Source organism: Hylobates moloch, unplaced genomic scaffold (genome assembly GCF_009828535.3).
Source record: "Hylobates moloch isolate HMO894 unplaced genomic scaffold, HMol_V3 SCAFFOLD_3, whole genome shotgun sequence".
Lineage (NCBI taxonomy): Eukaryota > Metazoa > Chordata > Mammalia > Primates > Hylobatidae > Hylobates > Hylobates moloch.
This window is the reverse complement of record NW_026652278.1, coordinates 81,129,140-81,145,453: the sequence shown is the minus strand read 5'-3', so window position 1 is coordinate 81,145,453 and position 16,314 is coordinate 81,129,140. Positions and strand designations below refer to the sequence as shown.

The following is a 16,314-nucleotide window of genomic DNA, read 5'->3' as shown; positions in this document are numbered from 1 at the left end:
GCTAACACAGTGAAACCCTGTCTCTACTACAAATACAAAAAATTAGCCGGGCGTGGTGGCGGGCGCCTGTAGTCCCAGCTTCTTGGGAGGCTGAGGCAGGAGAATGGCGTGAACCTGGGAGGCGGAGCTTGCAGTCAGCCGAGATCATGCCACTACACTCCAGCCTGGGTGACACAGCAAGACTCCATCTCAAAAACAAAAACAAAAACAAAAAACAAGTAGTTCCTGAATAACAGATATATTCTTTTTGTTTTTTTAAAATTTTTATTTTTTGAGACGGAGTTACACTCTTGTTGCCCAGGCTGGAGTACAATGGCATGATCTCGGCTCACTGCAACCTCCGCCTTCCAGGTTCAAGCAATTCTCCTGCCTCAGCCTCCTGAGTAGCTGGGATTACAGGTACCCGCCTGGCTAATTTTTATTTTATTTTTAGTAGAGACAGGGTTTTACCATATTGGCCAGGCTGGTCTCGAACTCCTGACCTCAGGTGATCCACCCGCCTCAGCCTCCCAAAGTGCTGGGATTACAGGCATGAGCCACCACGCCCGGCCTAACAGATAAATTCTTATATAGAGAACAGGTATGAGGCAGAAGTTAATCTTTTTTAAAAAAGCAACTTTTCGGCCGGGCACGGTGGCTCACGCTTGTAATCCCAGCACTTTGGGAGGCCGAGGCGGGCGGATCACGAGGTCAGGAGATCGAGACCACAGTGAAACCCCGTCTCTACTAAAAATACAAAAAATTAGTGGGGCGTGGTGGCGGGCGTCTGTCGTCCTAGCTACTTGGAGAGGCTGAGGCAGGAGAATGGCGTGAACCCGGAAGGCGGAGCTTGCAGTGAGCTGAGATTGCGCCACTGCACTCCAGCCTGGGCCACAGAGCGAGACTCCGTTTCAAAAAAAAAAAAAAAAAAAAAAAGCAACTTTTCTAATAGCATGTGACTATAGAGTAGGAGATGAAAGGGTAATTTTGGTACACAGAGATATAAGGGGATGAGAAGGGTGGAGACATCAGGGTCCTGCAGAACTTTACATAGGTGATATTTACACTCACACAAGAGAATGAACATTGACCTTTCAAAAGCTTTTCCAAAAGCAGAAGAGGAAGGAACACTCCTCAACTCATTCCATGAGGCTAGAATTGTCCTGACACAAAGATTAGACAAAGACATCATAAGAAAACTATAGACCAATGTCACTTACAATAGCATTAAAAGGAATAAAATATTTAGTTGTAAGACTTCTGCGTAAGACTTCTAGACTTCTACAGTGAGAACTACAAAACATCATTGGAAGAAATCAAGAGACCTAAATAAATGGAAAGACATCTCATATTCAGCATTGGAAGGCTTAATATGGTTAAGATGGCAATACTGGTCAGGTGCAGTGGCTCATGCCTATAATCCCAGAATTTGGGGAAGCTGAGGTGGGAAGATTGCTTGAGCTCAGGAGTTTGAGACCAGTCTGGGATATGTGACGAGACCTTCTCTCTACAAAATATTAAAAAATTAGCTAGGCACACTTGTGTACCCCTGTGGTTCTAGCTACTTGGGAGGGTGGGGTGAGAGGATTGCTTGAGCCTAGGAGGTCAAGGTTGCAGTGACTGCTGCCTGGTACTCCAGCCTGGGTGAAAGGGCAAAACCTTTTTGGGGAAGGTGGGGAATATGGCAATACTCCACAAATTAGTGTACAGATTCAATGCAATTCCTATCAAAATCCCAGCCTCTTTTTTTCTTTTGTTTTGCAGAAATTTACAAGCTGATGCTAAACACACGTGACAGGATCAGGGTTCAGGCTCAGGTCTGAGCCTCAATCTGACACTGTCTGTGGAATGGGAAGTCAGGAAATAACAGATAAATAACATCAAATTTGAAGGTTTGCCGAGGAGTGAGAGAAAAAACTCCCTTTGCCTACCTCCTAGGCTTCAAAGCTGTCTGGGCCAAGATGTCAATTTAGCTGCATCCTGGGGCAATGAGGCTTTTGCACATTAAGCAAATAAATCAAATTACTAGAGTTTAAGCTGTGTTTTCTTTCAGTATTCCAATGAATCACTTTTTGACCTTTGGAATTATTAGGTACTTGTCAAGACTGATAAAATTAAGCTGGAGATATTGCAGATATGGGCGATAAATATGACTGAATAAAGTCTGAAACCATTTAAGACTATAAAATGTGTTTGAGATTTAGGCGAAGAGGAAACACCTTTTAAAAATTATGAAGGGTATTAACAGGCTGAACATGACTTCAATTCACCGTATCTCAGAATCAGTAGGCACTCCTATAAAAGTGAGTGAGATAGTTAACTCATGTTAACAGGCTCCGTGTAATGATGCACAAGTTCACAGTAGTGCTGGGTATGCAGCACGTCAAAGGCCCAAATGCCTTTTATTATGAAAGATAGGCCAAATCTAGTTAAGTTTTAGAGTTACCTAGACTTAGTTTATATTTCTATATTAGGTTATTTCATGACATTTATTTCATGACTTTTCCTAAAAATGAATCTGAATAGCTTTATTTCTTTTCTCTTTCTTCTTGAGATGTGGTCTTGTTTTGTTACTCAGGCCAGAGTGAGGCAGGCCAGAATGTAGTGGCAAAATCACAGCTCACTGCAGCCTCAACCTCCCAGGCTTAAGGGATCCTCCCATCTTAGTAGTTGGGACCACAGGCATGCACCATCACGCTTGGATGTCTTCATTTTTTGTAGAAATGGGGTCTTGCTATATTGCCCAGGGTGGTCTTGAACGGACTCTGAGCCCGGGCTCAAGTGATCCTCCCACCTCAGCCTCCAAAAATGCTGGGATTACAAGCCCCAGCCACCATGCCCAGCCTTTATAGTTTAATTTCATAGGAACTTGTGGGGGAAATGCTAAGAAAGGAAAGTAGAGAAAAATACACTTTATTTCCTATTTAAGTAGACCTTATTTTGTTTAACTATACTGATATTGATAGGGCAAGTATTCTATTAAGTAACAATTAACATTCTTTTTTTTTTTTTTGAGACGGAGTCTTGCTCTGTCGCCCAGGCTGGGGTGTAGTGGCGTGATCTTGGCTCACTGCAAGCTCCGCCTCCCGGGTTCATGCCATTCTCCTGCCTCAGCCTCCCGAGTAGCTGGGACTACAGGCACCCGTGACCACGCCCGGCTAATTTTTTGTGTTTTTAGTAGAGATGGGGTTCCTACTAAACCCCATTAGCCAGAATGGTCTCGATCTCCTGACCTCGTGATCCGCCTGCCTCGGCCTCTCAAAGTGCTGGGATTACAGGCGTGAGCCACCACGCCTGGCAGTAACTATTAACATTCTATTAACTATACTGATAGGGCAACCATTCTATTAAGTAATTATGTATATTCTATTCTAACAAATTAGAAGCCTTCTACATAAAAAAAATGTAGGTTTAAACTGCTTGAAAATTAAAGGGTACATGACAAATACATATCATAGAAAAGAATATTCGGATTGCGCACAAAGAACATATAAACACAGATAATAGTAAGATACAAAAACATCAAGCAAACGAAGATTAGTATCTTCAGAAATGTTGTATGTCTGGCAAAAGCTCCTATAACAAATAGTAGGAGGCCGGGCACAGTGGCTCATGTCTGTAATACCAGCACTTTGGGAGTCCGAGATGGGTGGATCACCTGATGTCAGGAGTTCAAGCCCAGCCTGACCAACATGGCAAGACCCCATCTCTAGTAAAAATACAAAAATCAGCTGGGTGTGGTGACACATGCCTGTAATCTCAGCTACTTGGGAGGCTGAAACAAGAGAATTGCTTGAACCCAGGAGGCGGACAAGATCACACCACTGCACTCTAGTCTGGGCAACAGAGTGAGACTCCATCTCAAAAAAAAAAAAAAAAAAATTTTTTTAGATGTTCCCACTTTATACCAAAAACTATTGTGGCTACACATACCAATAAAGCCCTTCTTTGCTAGCTCCATGGTGAACCTCCTTGTGATCTTTTCCAATTCATTATCCTGTAAAATAAGAAAACAACAACAACAAAAGAAAAAATTGATATAAAAATCACTTGAGATTATACCTAGTATCTTATTTTCTATTTATAGTACATTTTCATATGTCTTCTCATGTAATCCTTAGAACAACTCATAAAGTAGGCATTGCCATTTTAAAGGTGAGAAAATAAGGGATCAAAAGAGTAGGTTATAAAAACAAGATAGTACAACTAGGGCTCAAACTCCCATCCTATTAATTCCCCACTGAAAAATATACTAAATCTTAATTAAGAGTAATTTAAATATAATTATATTCCAGTTAAATGGTGAATTTTAAAGAGAATAAAAATCATCCATTTATGTTTGTATATAGACAATTTAGTATTATGTAAAGCATCGTGACAATCAGTTTGAATTAACTTGGAACTGACTGGATAAAAAGTAAGGTTTTTATAGTCTTAGTTAATATATTTGTTACTAGAATGAGATCCTGACATAAAAACTTCAGATCACAGTAATACTTTTTTCTTTTTGAAACAGAGTCTTGCTCTGTTACCCAGGCTGGAGTGCAGCGGTGAAATCTCGGCCAACCTCTGCCTCCTGGGTTCAAGCAATTCTCATGCCTGAGCCTCCCAGGTAGCTGGGATTACAGGTGTGCACCACTACGCCTGGCTAATCAGATCACAGTATTTCTTAAATATGGGTATGTCTAACAATATGAAGATATTAATTACCTTTTAACTAAGTAAGAAAATAATAAAACAAAAAGCAAAAAAGTAAAACAAAAGACTTATAAAAACAAAACAGAAAATGATAAAGGATATAGATATTAAGTAGGTGATCTTTGTATGGCAAAACATTCTATGAGTTAATTCTTTACATTTTTCTATTCCATTTGAAAAGCAATGGGGACTACTGATCTCACTGATATGGGGGATACAGAGAAGCCTAGCAATTTCAAGTCCTTCATAAATGCACTGTGTGCACAAATGTCACTTTGAGGCCGGGTGCGGTGGCTCATGCCTGCAATCCTAGCACTCTGGGAGGCCAAGGCAGGTGGATCACCTGAGGTCAAGAGTTCAAGAACAGCCTGGCCAACATGGTGAAATCCCCTCTCTACTAAAAATACAAAAATTAGTCGGGCATGGTGGCGTGCACCTGTAATCCCAGTTACTGGATCAAGGAGAATTGCTTGAACCCGGGAGGCGGACGTTGCAGTGAGCCGAGATCATGCCACTGTATTCCGGCCTCGACAACAGAGCAAGACTGTCTCAAAAAAACAAAAACAACAACAACAATAAAAAAAAAAAAAGTATCACTCTCATACTTACGGTATAGTTCTTGGGATTGATCTTAACACCAGCTTTAGCACCTCCAAACGGCACATCTGAAAGAGAAGGCTGATGGTTGCTATTCCATATAAATGTTAAAAAAGTAAAATGACAGAATGCACCACACAATATTACAGAAACATGTGATGCTTTAAGCTTCAATTTCTGAAAATTCAAGAAATAAACCTACCATCATTTTCTAAACTGTACTTTAAACGGCATTTTATTGAACAAAAATTGTTCAATAAAATTGGCTAGCCAAGTTCTAATATATATTTAATCAGTGCTCTTTACCACTTCTAAAAGATAATAGCTCATTTACTATCCTTCTACTATAATTTGGTCTTATTTACAGAATGTGTTGAGGAATTGAAAACAAAGATCTAGACTTAAAATCCAATTATCTCCTATTTTAAAAAATCCCCCATGTAAAAATAAAGGCTGTATCTTAATTTAGACTAATTGAAAAATGATGCAGGTGTTAAAGAGTACAACTTAAAAAAAATCAGTTTTGATAAGGTATATTTCTATAGCATCTTAACAGTAACATGTGTGTAAACATATTTCCCCAGAGTTCTCATTAGTCAGCAAGAAAAGCGATCACTTACCAACCACTGCACACTTGTATGTCATCAGAGAAGCCAAAGCTTTTACTTCATCTACACTCACATCAGTGCTGTAACGGATACCTGGTGGTGTTTTTAAAAAAAATGTGTTGGGGTGAGTGAGAAAGAAGGGGTTATATTTAGAACAAACTTAAGTAAGCTTCAAAAAAGCAAGCTACAAATTGAAAATATCCACTTTTTACATTTTACACCCAAGCTATGTCCAAAAACACTTGAAGCAGCTTGTATGTCAGAACACCATGAAAAATGAATATAAAACGTTTAAAAAAGCTGCTAACAGTAACTATGATTTCACAAGACAAAAATCACCCTGCAATGAATTTCTGTACACTTTCCAGAAGGCTTTTTAATGTTCCTTTTACCTTTGGTTTGGGTGACCTGGTTGCAGGCAGTTCAAGAATTCAGCTTGCTTTTTTTGGGGGGGGTAGGGGTGGGAAACAGGGTCTTGCTCTGTTGCTCAGGCTGAGCGTAGTGGCACAGACATGGCTTACTGTAGCTTCAACCTCCTGGGCTCAGGTAATCCTCCCACCTCAGCCTCCTGAGTAGCTGGGATCACAAGTGCATGCCACCATGCCCAGCTAATGTTTGAATTTCTTGTAGAGACAGGATTTCACCACGTTGCCCAGGCTGGTCTCAAACTCCTGCGCTCAAGTGATCCTCCCACCTTGGCTTCCCAAAGTGCTGGGATTACAGGCATGAGCCACTGTGCCTGGCAAGAATTCTGCTTTCTGATAATTCACAAACATGGGCAATGAATAGTCACCAGGTTCAAAATACCGTATCTCTAAACAGAGGTTTCGGCTTCAAATGGGTATACTGAAAGAGATCCTTACCTGTTATTCTCCTCACCCACTGCCAACCTCTTTCAATCTGAAGATGAGAAAGCCATCTTCCCTTCCTGAGGTTGAGTGATTCCCTTCACCACTTCTGCAAGGAGGGCAGGTAGCCAAGCAGACAGGTACTAGTGCCCCTGTATCTAGTAGCCATTAGGTGTTGGTATAGGGTATACAGAAAGTGGGGATGCCCACCGCTTTGGCTTTGGGGGTCTTGGTCAATTACTCTTCGAAGTTTTGGAGTGCTAAGCCACCTTTCTTTCTCTATAATCCATTGCTTCTCAATCCCAAGGAGGAAAGTGTGAGCGGGGTTGATGTTTGACTGCACAGTGCTTGGGGCACTGGGTGTTTGTGTGTGAAGGATACCCACAAGAAGCTGCAGCATTTTTTCTACCTTCCCACTCCCAACAGATTCAGCCCCCTTGAGGGGCTGGGTACGATTTCCACTGGGAGTCATAGGTAAGTAATGGGAGCCCCAGGGACAGCTCTTTTAAAGAATTCTGAGAATAAAAGTTTTTCAGACAGAAAATATACAATATCTCATGGACTGGCAGTTTGAGAGAACTTCCCTAGTCAATTTTAAAAGCTAGCTTTTTTATATGTTTCTGAAAACATCAACCTTAATATTGATAATGTTTTAAGATAATTTATTTATTGTACACATGATCATAAAGAGCATATTCTAAGCTGAACATACTTATTTGGTCTACTGTAAAAACAAATTATATTTAGAGGAGTATGTGCTTAGAACTATATCTTGTATATAACTGATTCTCAAATTGTGAAATAAATGTACTCATTATTAAACTTTCAGAATGCAAAATTACCGGTAATTTTTCTAGCACACAGCAGATATCTGTATGGCTCACTCCCCCATTTCATTCAGGTCTCTGTTAAAAACTTCATTCTGAGCGGCTCTCCCTGACCACTGTATTTAAAAGAGCACATCTTTCTCACTCCCACTTTCCTGCCTCTCCTACCTTACTTGTTTCTTCAAATCGTTTATTATTACTGACTTTGCATTATACATGTGTTTATTATCTGGCTTCCCTACCTGGCAAGTTAGCACCATGAGGGCAGACTTTGTTTTGTTCACTGCTTTAATTCCCGGTTCCTAACATAGAAAATGGCATATATTAGGCACTCAAATACATGCTGAATAAATATATGAATATTCTGACTCTTAAAATTTAAAAAAGGAAAGCTATGGCCACAAAAAATTTTGACATACATGTTAAGTTTTAAATAACTTACCATAAGCCTCCATACATATCATGAAAGGACTCAGAGTATACAAAATTGGGGATGCGGGTGACAGGGAGATGATGGTCAAAGGGTACAAAGCCTCAATTAGACAGGAGGAATAAGTTTCTTTGAGATAGATTGCACAGCATGGTGAATACAGTAAATAATAATAGATTATACATTTGGCCCAACATGGTAGTTCACGCTTGTAATCCCAACACTGGAAGGCTGAGGTCGGAGGATCACTCGAGCTCAGGAGTTTGAAACCAGCCTGGCCAACATAGTGAGACCTCATTTCTACAACAACAAAAAGTACTGCACATTTCAAAATCACTGAGTAAATTTCAGATGTTCTCACCAGAAAAAATGATAATTATTTGCAATTGTTTCCTGTGGTGAACAGGTTAATCAGCTTGACTTAATTACGCAATGTTGTATTCATAAAATTACTTTGTACCTCATAAATATATATCTACAATTAATCAATTTACAATTTAAAAAATAAAAAATTTAAAAAGAATTTCCAGTCAGATAAGGCCCACAGAAAAAGAAAAAAAAAACTGTAAATAATATTAAGATGAATCATTTGTATCTTAAAAAAAAAAAAAAAAGTTGGGCGTGGGGGCATGTGCGTGTAGTCCCAGATGCTCAAGAGGCTGGGGCAGGAGAATCGCTTGAGCCCAGGAGTTGCAGGCTGCAGTGAGCTACACTCAGGTCACTGCACTGCATCCCAGCAACAGAGCCAGACCTTTTCTCAAAAAAAAAAAAAAAAAAATTGTTTAAACACTAAAATGTGCTTTTCAAATTATTCAAAATAGCTTCTAAGTAATACCACATATTATTTAATGATAACTACACTAAGCCAGGGAAATGGTCAGGTGCTGTGCCCAGGCGACCCAGTCTGCACCATCTCCTTGCATGGAGGGGTGCTAAAGCCGCTCTCCTAGGATGGGTGTCACAACTGAGAGGAACATCGCACATGGGGAATCTGGCATGGTGTCCTGCAAGTGGTCAACAGGCAAATCTCAACTATTACCACTGCTATAACAAGTATTACAAAGTAACGGCATGTAACAAAGCAATTAAAAAGTCTAAACTGACAGGAGTTTGAACAAATGACTTAATAAACCTTGGTTTCATTACTTCTACATAAATTCACGGGAAGTGGTAAAACAATGTATTAATTAAGAACTAGTATTTCTTCTCCTACACATAAATCACTTTTTCCATTGCTCTTTTAGAGCCTGTGGAAGTCATCACTACATTATTTTTAATTTTCCTTGCTTTCTTAAGTGGAGGAAAAGTTAGTTTCTTTCAACTTAGAAACTTAAAAATTTTAACTTGCATTTAGTGGGGAGCTAAAAACTGCTGGAACCAATGATATTCATAAATCAAACAGAAGCATTCAAATGGCAAGCCTAATATTCTAGAAATAGATGTTATTACAAATTAGAAACCAGACCCCTCCTTCCACACAACAGTGTAAACAAAAATGTCCATTTTATCCTAAGTCATGGAATGATATGAGTCAGAAACTGTGTGTGTAGAGCAAAAGACATGTTCCGCTGGATGGAACCCAGGAATTCTTGTTTGTAAAGTTAAATTCTCTTTCCCAGCTACACCCATTTAGAGAGCTCAACTGCTAAACAGTGAAGAGAAGCAGTTTCACAAATTACCTCTCACAGCACAGGCATTTTCTGTAGGTTATGAACGAATAAAAGCACAGGAGGAGCTATAAAGAAAGTACCAGCTTAGTGGAAGAAGCCCCAGAGCCAACAGAGCAGGGACAGGGAGGGGATAGAAATGAATGCAAGTGATATTGCCTGGGCTAAAGAAGAAACATTTTCATTTTAAATTTCTAGTTAACCAGTGATACATACATGTTTTTAATTCTAGAAATTGGCAAATATCGAGTACTGGGCTACCTAAACTGTTAATCTGAAAAACAAAAAATTTTAAAGTGCACCCATTAATAAAATACTCTGCAGCAATACTTGAGACAAAACAATCTCCAATAAGACACGATGTACCCACACAGAGAAAATGCCAGTTACTCTTCCTTTTCTGGGTTTGGAAACCAAAGATAACTATCAAAAATATACTGTCACCTGAAAATAAGTCTTAACTACATTCTAAGGGACACTAAGAGATTTAAGTAGGGGCTGGATGTGGTGGCTCACGCCTATAATCCCAGCACTTTGGGAGGCCGAGCAGGGCAGATCACTTGAGGTCAGGAGTTCGAGACCAGCTTGGCCAATATGGTGAAACCCCATCTTTACTGAAAATACAAAAATTAGCTGGGCATGGTGGCACACTCCCGTAGTCCCAGCTACTCACAAGGCTAAGGCGGAGGTTACAGAGAGCTGAGATTGTACCACTGCATTCCAGCCTGGGCAACAGTTTGAGACTCTGTCTCAAAAACATTAAAAAAAAAAAAAAAGTAAGAATATGACTGCAAAAAGGAAGGTACTCTACTTAACTCAATGGATTGGGAAAAATTAGCACAACTGGAGAACGTGAAGGACAAAATGATGTGACGTATGCCTCAAAGTTCTGAAAGGCAGGGAAAGCCTAGCACTTTTGAATGCCTACTCTCATTCAAATATACTCAATTTGAAGTTGTTCAAAAAAGTCAAATAATAGGTAAATACATATACATACAAGAAAATCAGGAAATCTTAAAATATTTAAGCCAAAATTAAGCAAGAAGGATCTTATGTGGTCTGAATATTGTCACTTTTTATAAAACCAAGCCTTTCCTCCTTCAGCAGAGAAGGCTGAAGGTGAACAGGACCAACAGAGATCAAACAGGGGCACAGAACAGAAACTAGAAGGAGGAAGGAAGAGATGTTTTATTCCAGAAATGGAGGAAAGTAAATTCTATTTTTTGTATCCCAAGTCTTAGAGGGTTAGGCATGGTGGCTCATGCCCGTAGTCCTAGCACATTGGGAGGCTGAGGGAGAAGAACTTGAGCTCAGGTGTTTAAGACCAGCCTGGACAACATAGTGAAATCCCATCTCTACACACACACACACACACACACACACACACACACCACACATCTTAAAACTCTGTTAGACTCCACTGATGCATTACTAGTGTTTGGGATCAACTGGGTCTTTGGTCAACTGTGCTAGTAGGAATGAAGGTAAATACTTCTAACAAAGACCAGGAGTCCATGGCTGGCTAAGCTAGACAGTGAATGGGCTTGGTACACAGGTGTCAGCCACAGAACTGATGCCATTAGAACATGGCCTAAAAATCAAGGCCACCCTGCTGACAAAGTAATCTGTGCATCCAGCTCACCAGAGGAAACTAAAGACACACCACCCATGACGTTTATTATTTATCAATCTCAGTAAAGCTGGAGGAAGGGCTAGGCATAGAATGACGTATGTACTACAATGGGAACTTTTAAATCATTCCTTCTATTCTGAACAGAAACCGACTAAACAGTTATTTTATGTTAACTGGTATCCAGATGTTTCCAAGGAATATTAGTGAAATGCAGACATCTGCAACTATATACAGTACAAAGCACTGATCTGATTTTTAACTTAATTACCACAGATATTCCTTAGTATGCTCAAGTCTAATGAGCAGTGCATGCTAAGTTTCTCTAGGAGAAATAAAAATCAAAAGCAAAAACTAGCTTAAGTTGCTATAGTGATGAAGAAAACAAACCAGCTCATTACTTTAAAAAAGATTCAGTGAAAACCACAATTGACTAAGCTTGAATTTTTTTTCCTTTTCCTAGCCGACTCAAAAGCAAACACACAAAAGCCTCCAGCTAGAGTCAGTTTTTTATAATTAGTCATTAACAAAACATTTATGAAAATTCAAGTGGTTTTAAAATTACTTGAACCTGTTTCTCTTAATAGGGTTTGATTTATTCATCAGAAATCTAATTTCCAGCTGTACTTTCTCACTTTTCAGGAACTATTTATTCAATAACCAAGAGTTCTACCAGAAGCACAGAACCCCCAGAAAAGCAAAAAGGCCTCAGAACAACTCTTAATACTTATAAGCTAACACTCTTGCCACTTACTCATCAGATCGTATTTTTTTCACTTAATATTAATGTACCTTCTAACCCACAATAATGTAGTGTAACTTAAAATGAGGAGAGGAAGGTTAGAAGCAGGGAGGAACTCTCAAGTAATGACCTCCTGAAATACTATGTCTCAGATAAAAATTCAGACATTCAGCATGGGGAAGGAGCACTGCATATAGGAGCTAAGAAAAAGTATACACTTTAGGCTGGGCGTGGTGGCTCATGCCTGTAATCCCAGAACTTTGGGAGGCTGAGGTGGGCGGATCATTTGAGGTAGGAGTTGGAGACCAGCCTTGCCAACATGGTGAAACCCTGTCTGTACTAAACACACAACACAACTAGCTGGGCGTGGTGGTGCACACCTGTAATCCCAGCTACTGGGGAGGCTGAGGCAGGAGAATCGCTTAAACCTAGGAGACGGAGGTTGCAATGAGCAGAGATTGCACCACTGCACTTCAGCCTGGGCGACAGAGAGTGAGACTCCGTCTCAAAAAAAAAAAAAAAAAAAAAAAAACAAACAGAAAAATTATACTTTAATTGCTTTAGCAGCATCAATGTACTGTTTTGTATAAAGTAGGCAAACACCATCTTAGATTTTTAATCCACTGTCTAAATCTTTTATTTTAACCTGAATAAATTTTAAAGAGGTAACTAAGCTTTCTGGGAAGCAAATGTTTAGCTGATATTAGAAAAATATAACCTATTGATAGATCACAGGAAAAAAGGAAAAATACTTTTTCATTAAAAATTTAAAATTATAATACTTATGTATGTATTTCTATCAAAATTTAAATACAAAAAGAAAGCCGAAGACTCCCTTGACTCCCACTTGTGACCCCAGTCTTCTCCTTAGGGGTGACTATTCTTAGCAATGTAAGTGTATATCCTTCCAAATCATGTTCCCTGCAATTATATATGTACATATCCATAAAACATACAACTTTGTTTTGTGTTAACTTACAGCCTGATGGATGGAAGATTACACATTAAAAGGGGGATTTTGTTAATTTTTCTTGGTAGATTCTCTTATTCTGATCTTGATTAACAGTAACTTAGCTGCACTTTCACACCAAACAGGTCTTGGAATCGGAAATGATGCTAGTTAAAATGGTGACTATAAAGTTGGATTTAGTAAAAGATAACAGTAACTTGTTATTAAAAAGTTTTAAAGGGATAAAGGCTTGAAACCTCAGCTATCCAGTTTCATATAAATTATTTACAAGTCTACGTGATAATTTGAGATGGGTCTTAAGAGGCAGAGGAATCCCAGGGAGGGGGAAGCGAGGCATGGACAGGCAGAGGGACTGCACTATGCAAGGGCATGACGGAGAGAAGTACGTGCCTGGATTTCCAATTTCCCTGAGGATAATTTTACGCCAGATCTTCTTTATTTTAAAAATCCAATCCTTTTTCTTAATAACCCCATCTGTCCCTGATACCACCATTTTTTTCTACCAGTCTCTCAGGCTAGAAATTTTGTGGTTATCTTTGCCTCTTCTCTCCTTCATCCTGTAAATCCTACCTGTTGGGAATACATTACTGTCCTTTCTTCAAAATGTTTTATCTGTCTTTTCTTTTTCATTCTCTGCTATTAACTATAACTTCATTCTCAGTTCCACTGCTGCCTAGCTTTCTGTGCCCTGCTAGGTTCATCATTATCCATCCAACAAACATAAAAGGAAAAAATTGGCCAGGCGCGGTGGCTCACACCTGTAATCCCAGCACTTTGGGAGGCCGAGGCAGGCGGATCACGAGGTCAGGAGATCGAGACCATCCTGGCTAACATGGTGAAACCCCATCTCCACTAAAAATAAAAATAAAATAAAATAAAATAAAAATTAGCTGGCGTGGCGGTGGGCGCCTGTAGTCCCAGCTACTCGGGAGGCTGAGGCAGGAGAATGGCATCAACCCAGGAGGCGAAGCTTGCAGTGAGCCAGATCACGCCACTGCACTCCAGCCTGGGAGACAGTGAGACTCCGTCTCAAAAAAAAAAAAAAAGAAAAAATTGTTTTTACTCGCACATTTCTGACAACAAATGTGTGGGTTTTCCACACTAAGCAGTTCTCCAGTTCTCTGCAGATACAAACTGGGTGTCCTGCAATTCAGTTCTGACACTGACTACCAGGGTTAGCACAGACCCCACAGCTCAAGGGCTCAGTCTCACAAGACTGTTCCCTACTTCAGATGCCAGTTCCAAGTCCTGGGTGCCCAGGGCACCCACACTTCTGTCCAACTTGGCTACCAATCAGGGGGTTCCCATGGCCCCCTCCTCAGGTTCAATAATTTGTTATAAAGGCTCACAGGACTCAGGGAAACGTTACTTATGTAAAGGATACAAATCAACAGCTACATGAAGAGGTACACAGGGCCATGTCCGGAATGTTCCCATTGCAGGAGCTTCTGTCCCCCTGGAATTTGGAGTGTACCACCCTACCCATACATGGATGCATTCACCAACCTGGAAGTTCTCTGAACTCTCCCCATATTCCACCCATCAGTTAGGGTTTGTACAGAGGTTCCATTATGAGGGCATGACTGATTGCTGATTAAACTCAATCTTCAGCCCCTTTCCAATCTCCAGAGGTCAGAGGGTGGGGCTGAAAGTCCCAAATTTCTAATTATGGCTTGGTCTTTTTGGTGACTAGCCCCCACCTTGAAGCTACCCAGAAGCCCATCAAGAGTGTCCTAGTTAGAACAAAAGATGCTCCTATCACTCAGGAATTTGCAAAGGATTCAGGAGCTCTGTGTTGGGAACCAGGCAAAGAAACCAAATATATTTACTGTCACAAGTCCTTATTTCTCATTATTTACAAATGTAGTTTGTCTTCATGACCCCCTTACACACAGTTCCACTTCCTGCCTTGGGTGAAGCCATCCCCTCTTTATCTGAAATGGCCTTATCCAACTCCTATCCAGCGTTCTCTGTTACCACATTAAGACTGTCTGTCTGCCGGGCACAGTGGCTCACGCCTGTAATCCCAGCACTTTGGGAGGCCGAGGGTGGATCACATGAGGTCGGGAGTTCGAGACCAGCCTGACCAACATGGCAAAACCCTGTCTCTACTAAATATACAAAAATTAGCCAGGCGAGGTGGTACATGCCTGTAATCCCAGCTACTTGGTAGGCTGAGGCAGGAAAATTGCTTGAACCTGGTAAGCAGAGGTTGTAGTGAGCCAAGATCGTGCCACTGTATGCCAGCCTGGGCAACAAGAGCGAAACTCTGTCTCAAAAAAAACAAAAAAAAACAAATAAACAAACAAGACTGTCTGTCCTTGGTATCCTTGAACTCCTACTGCAATAACACATGATTTAGTTTTTTTTTTTTTTTTTTTTTTTTGTCGTTTATTGACTGGTTCTAGGAAAGGAAAATGTAGAAACAGAATACTGAGCTAATAGCAAAACAAAAAAGACATAGGGTACAAATGAGATTTGAATCTGCTCTACTTGGGAGAAATCAATGAAAAAAATATTCCAAGAAATAAAAAAATTCAACTTTGTTTTTTGAAAAGAACCCTCTGCATAAAGTTCAGAGATTTTGCCTGCAGGAACAAAAAAACACATAATAAAAAAATTGATTTACTTAGAATATAGACTATAGTTCATAATAAAAGCAGTCCTTATTTGGTAAACCTCCAATACGAGTACATCACCCTTGGTTATTTCTTTGCTCTTTCTCTCTTGGCAAAAAAGAAAAAAAAAAATTCATGCAAAATACTACTAAGGCCCAATATGTACAAAATATTTTTTTAAAGTCCTATGTTGATATATTTATGATAATGACAAATGATAAAAGAAGTCATACTACTGACAACCTTTGTAATTTTCACTTATCATCTTTCACATTTTCCTCTAGCCTAGAAGCAAATCAGAAGAATTATGTCTGATAGACTTTCTCCAAGAATAATAATCAAGAGAAATAGCAATTCATGATAAACAAAGCATTTTCTTAGTTTTTAATGAAGAAAACTAAGAAAGTAATTTCAAAATTATTCAACAGAAAATCTTTAAAGATAAATGGAGTACACACTGGTAGAGAAATGAGTTGTTCTGGCTAACACGTTAATCTCTTAAACACCAAAGTCTTCAAACCTCTTTTGATGGAAAACTGTTTAAAATGTTATTTCAGGTCTTCAGAGTTGGGTGTAGGGGAAAAAGGTTATTTCATTTCCTTAGCAATTAGAATAAATGGACCTCTAGACATATCATCTACGCTGAGTTTTATATGCAAAGTTGTTTGAATATGTATTTTTCTAGGAAGAAGGTAGGTCT

At 39.6% G+C, this 16,314-nt stretch overlaps 1 protein-coding gene across 1 annotated transcript in view; it reads right to left on the bottom strand.

Moving 5' to 3' along the window:
* Positions 1-16,314, bottom strand: part of GLUD1 (glutamate dehydrogenase 1) — a 42,396-nt gene that overhangs the window by 20,174 nt on the left and 5,908 nt on the right. Inside the window, exons 2-4 of the mRNA XM_032141812.2 lie at positions 5,895-5,975; positions 5,287-5,342; positions 3,913-3,976 (exon numbers count right to left, since the gene is read on the bottom strand). Of these exons, the coding sequence (XP_031997703.1) occupies positions 3,913-3,976; positions 5,287-5,342; positions 5,895-5,975 (201 nt within the window). The remainder of the gene's footprint in view (positions 1-3,912; positions 3,977-5,286; positions 5,343-5,894; positions 5,976-16,314) is intronic.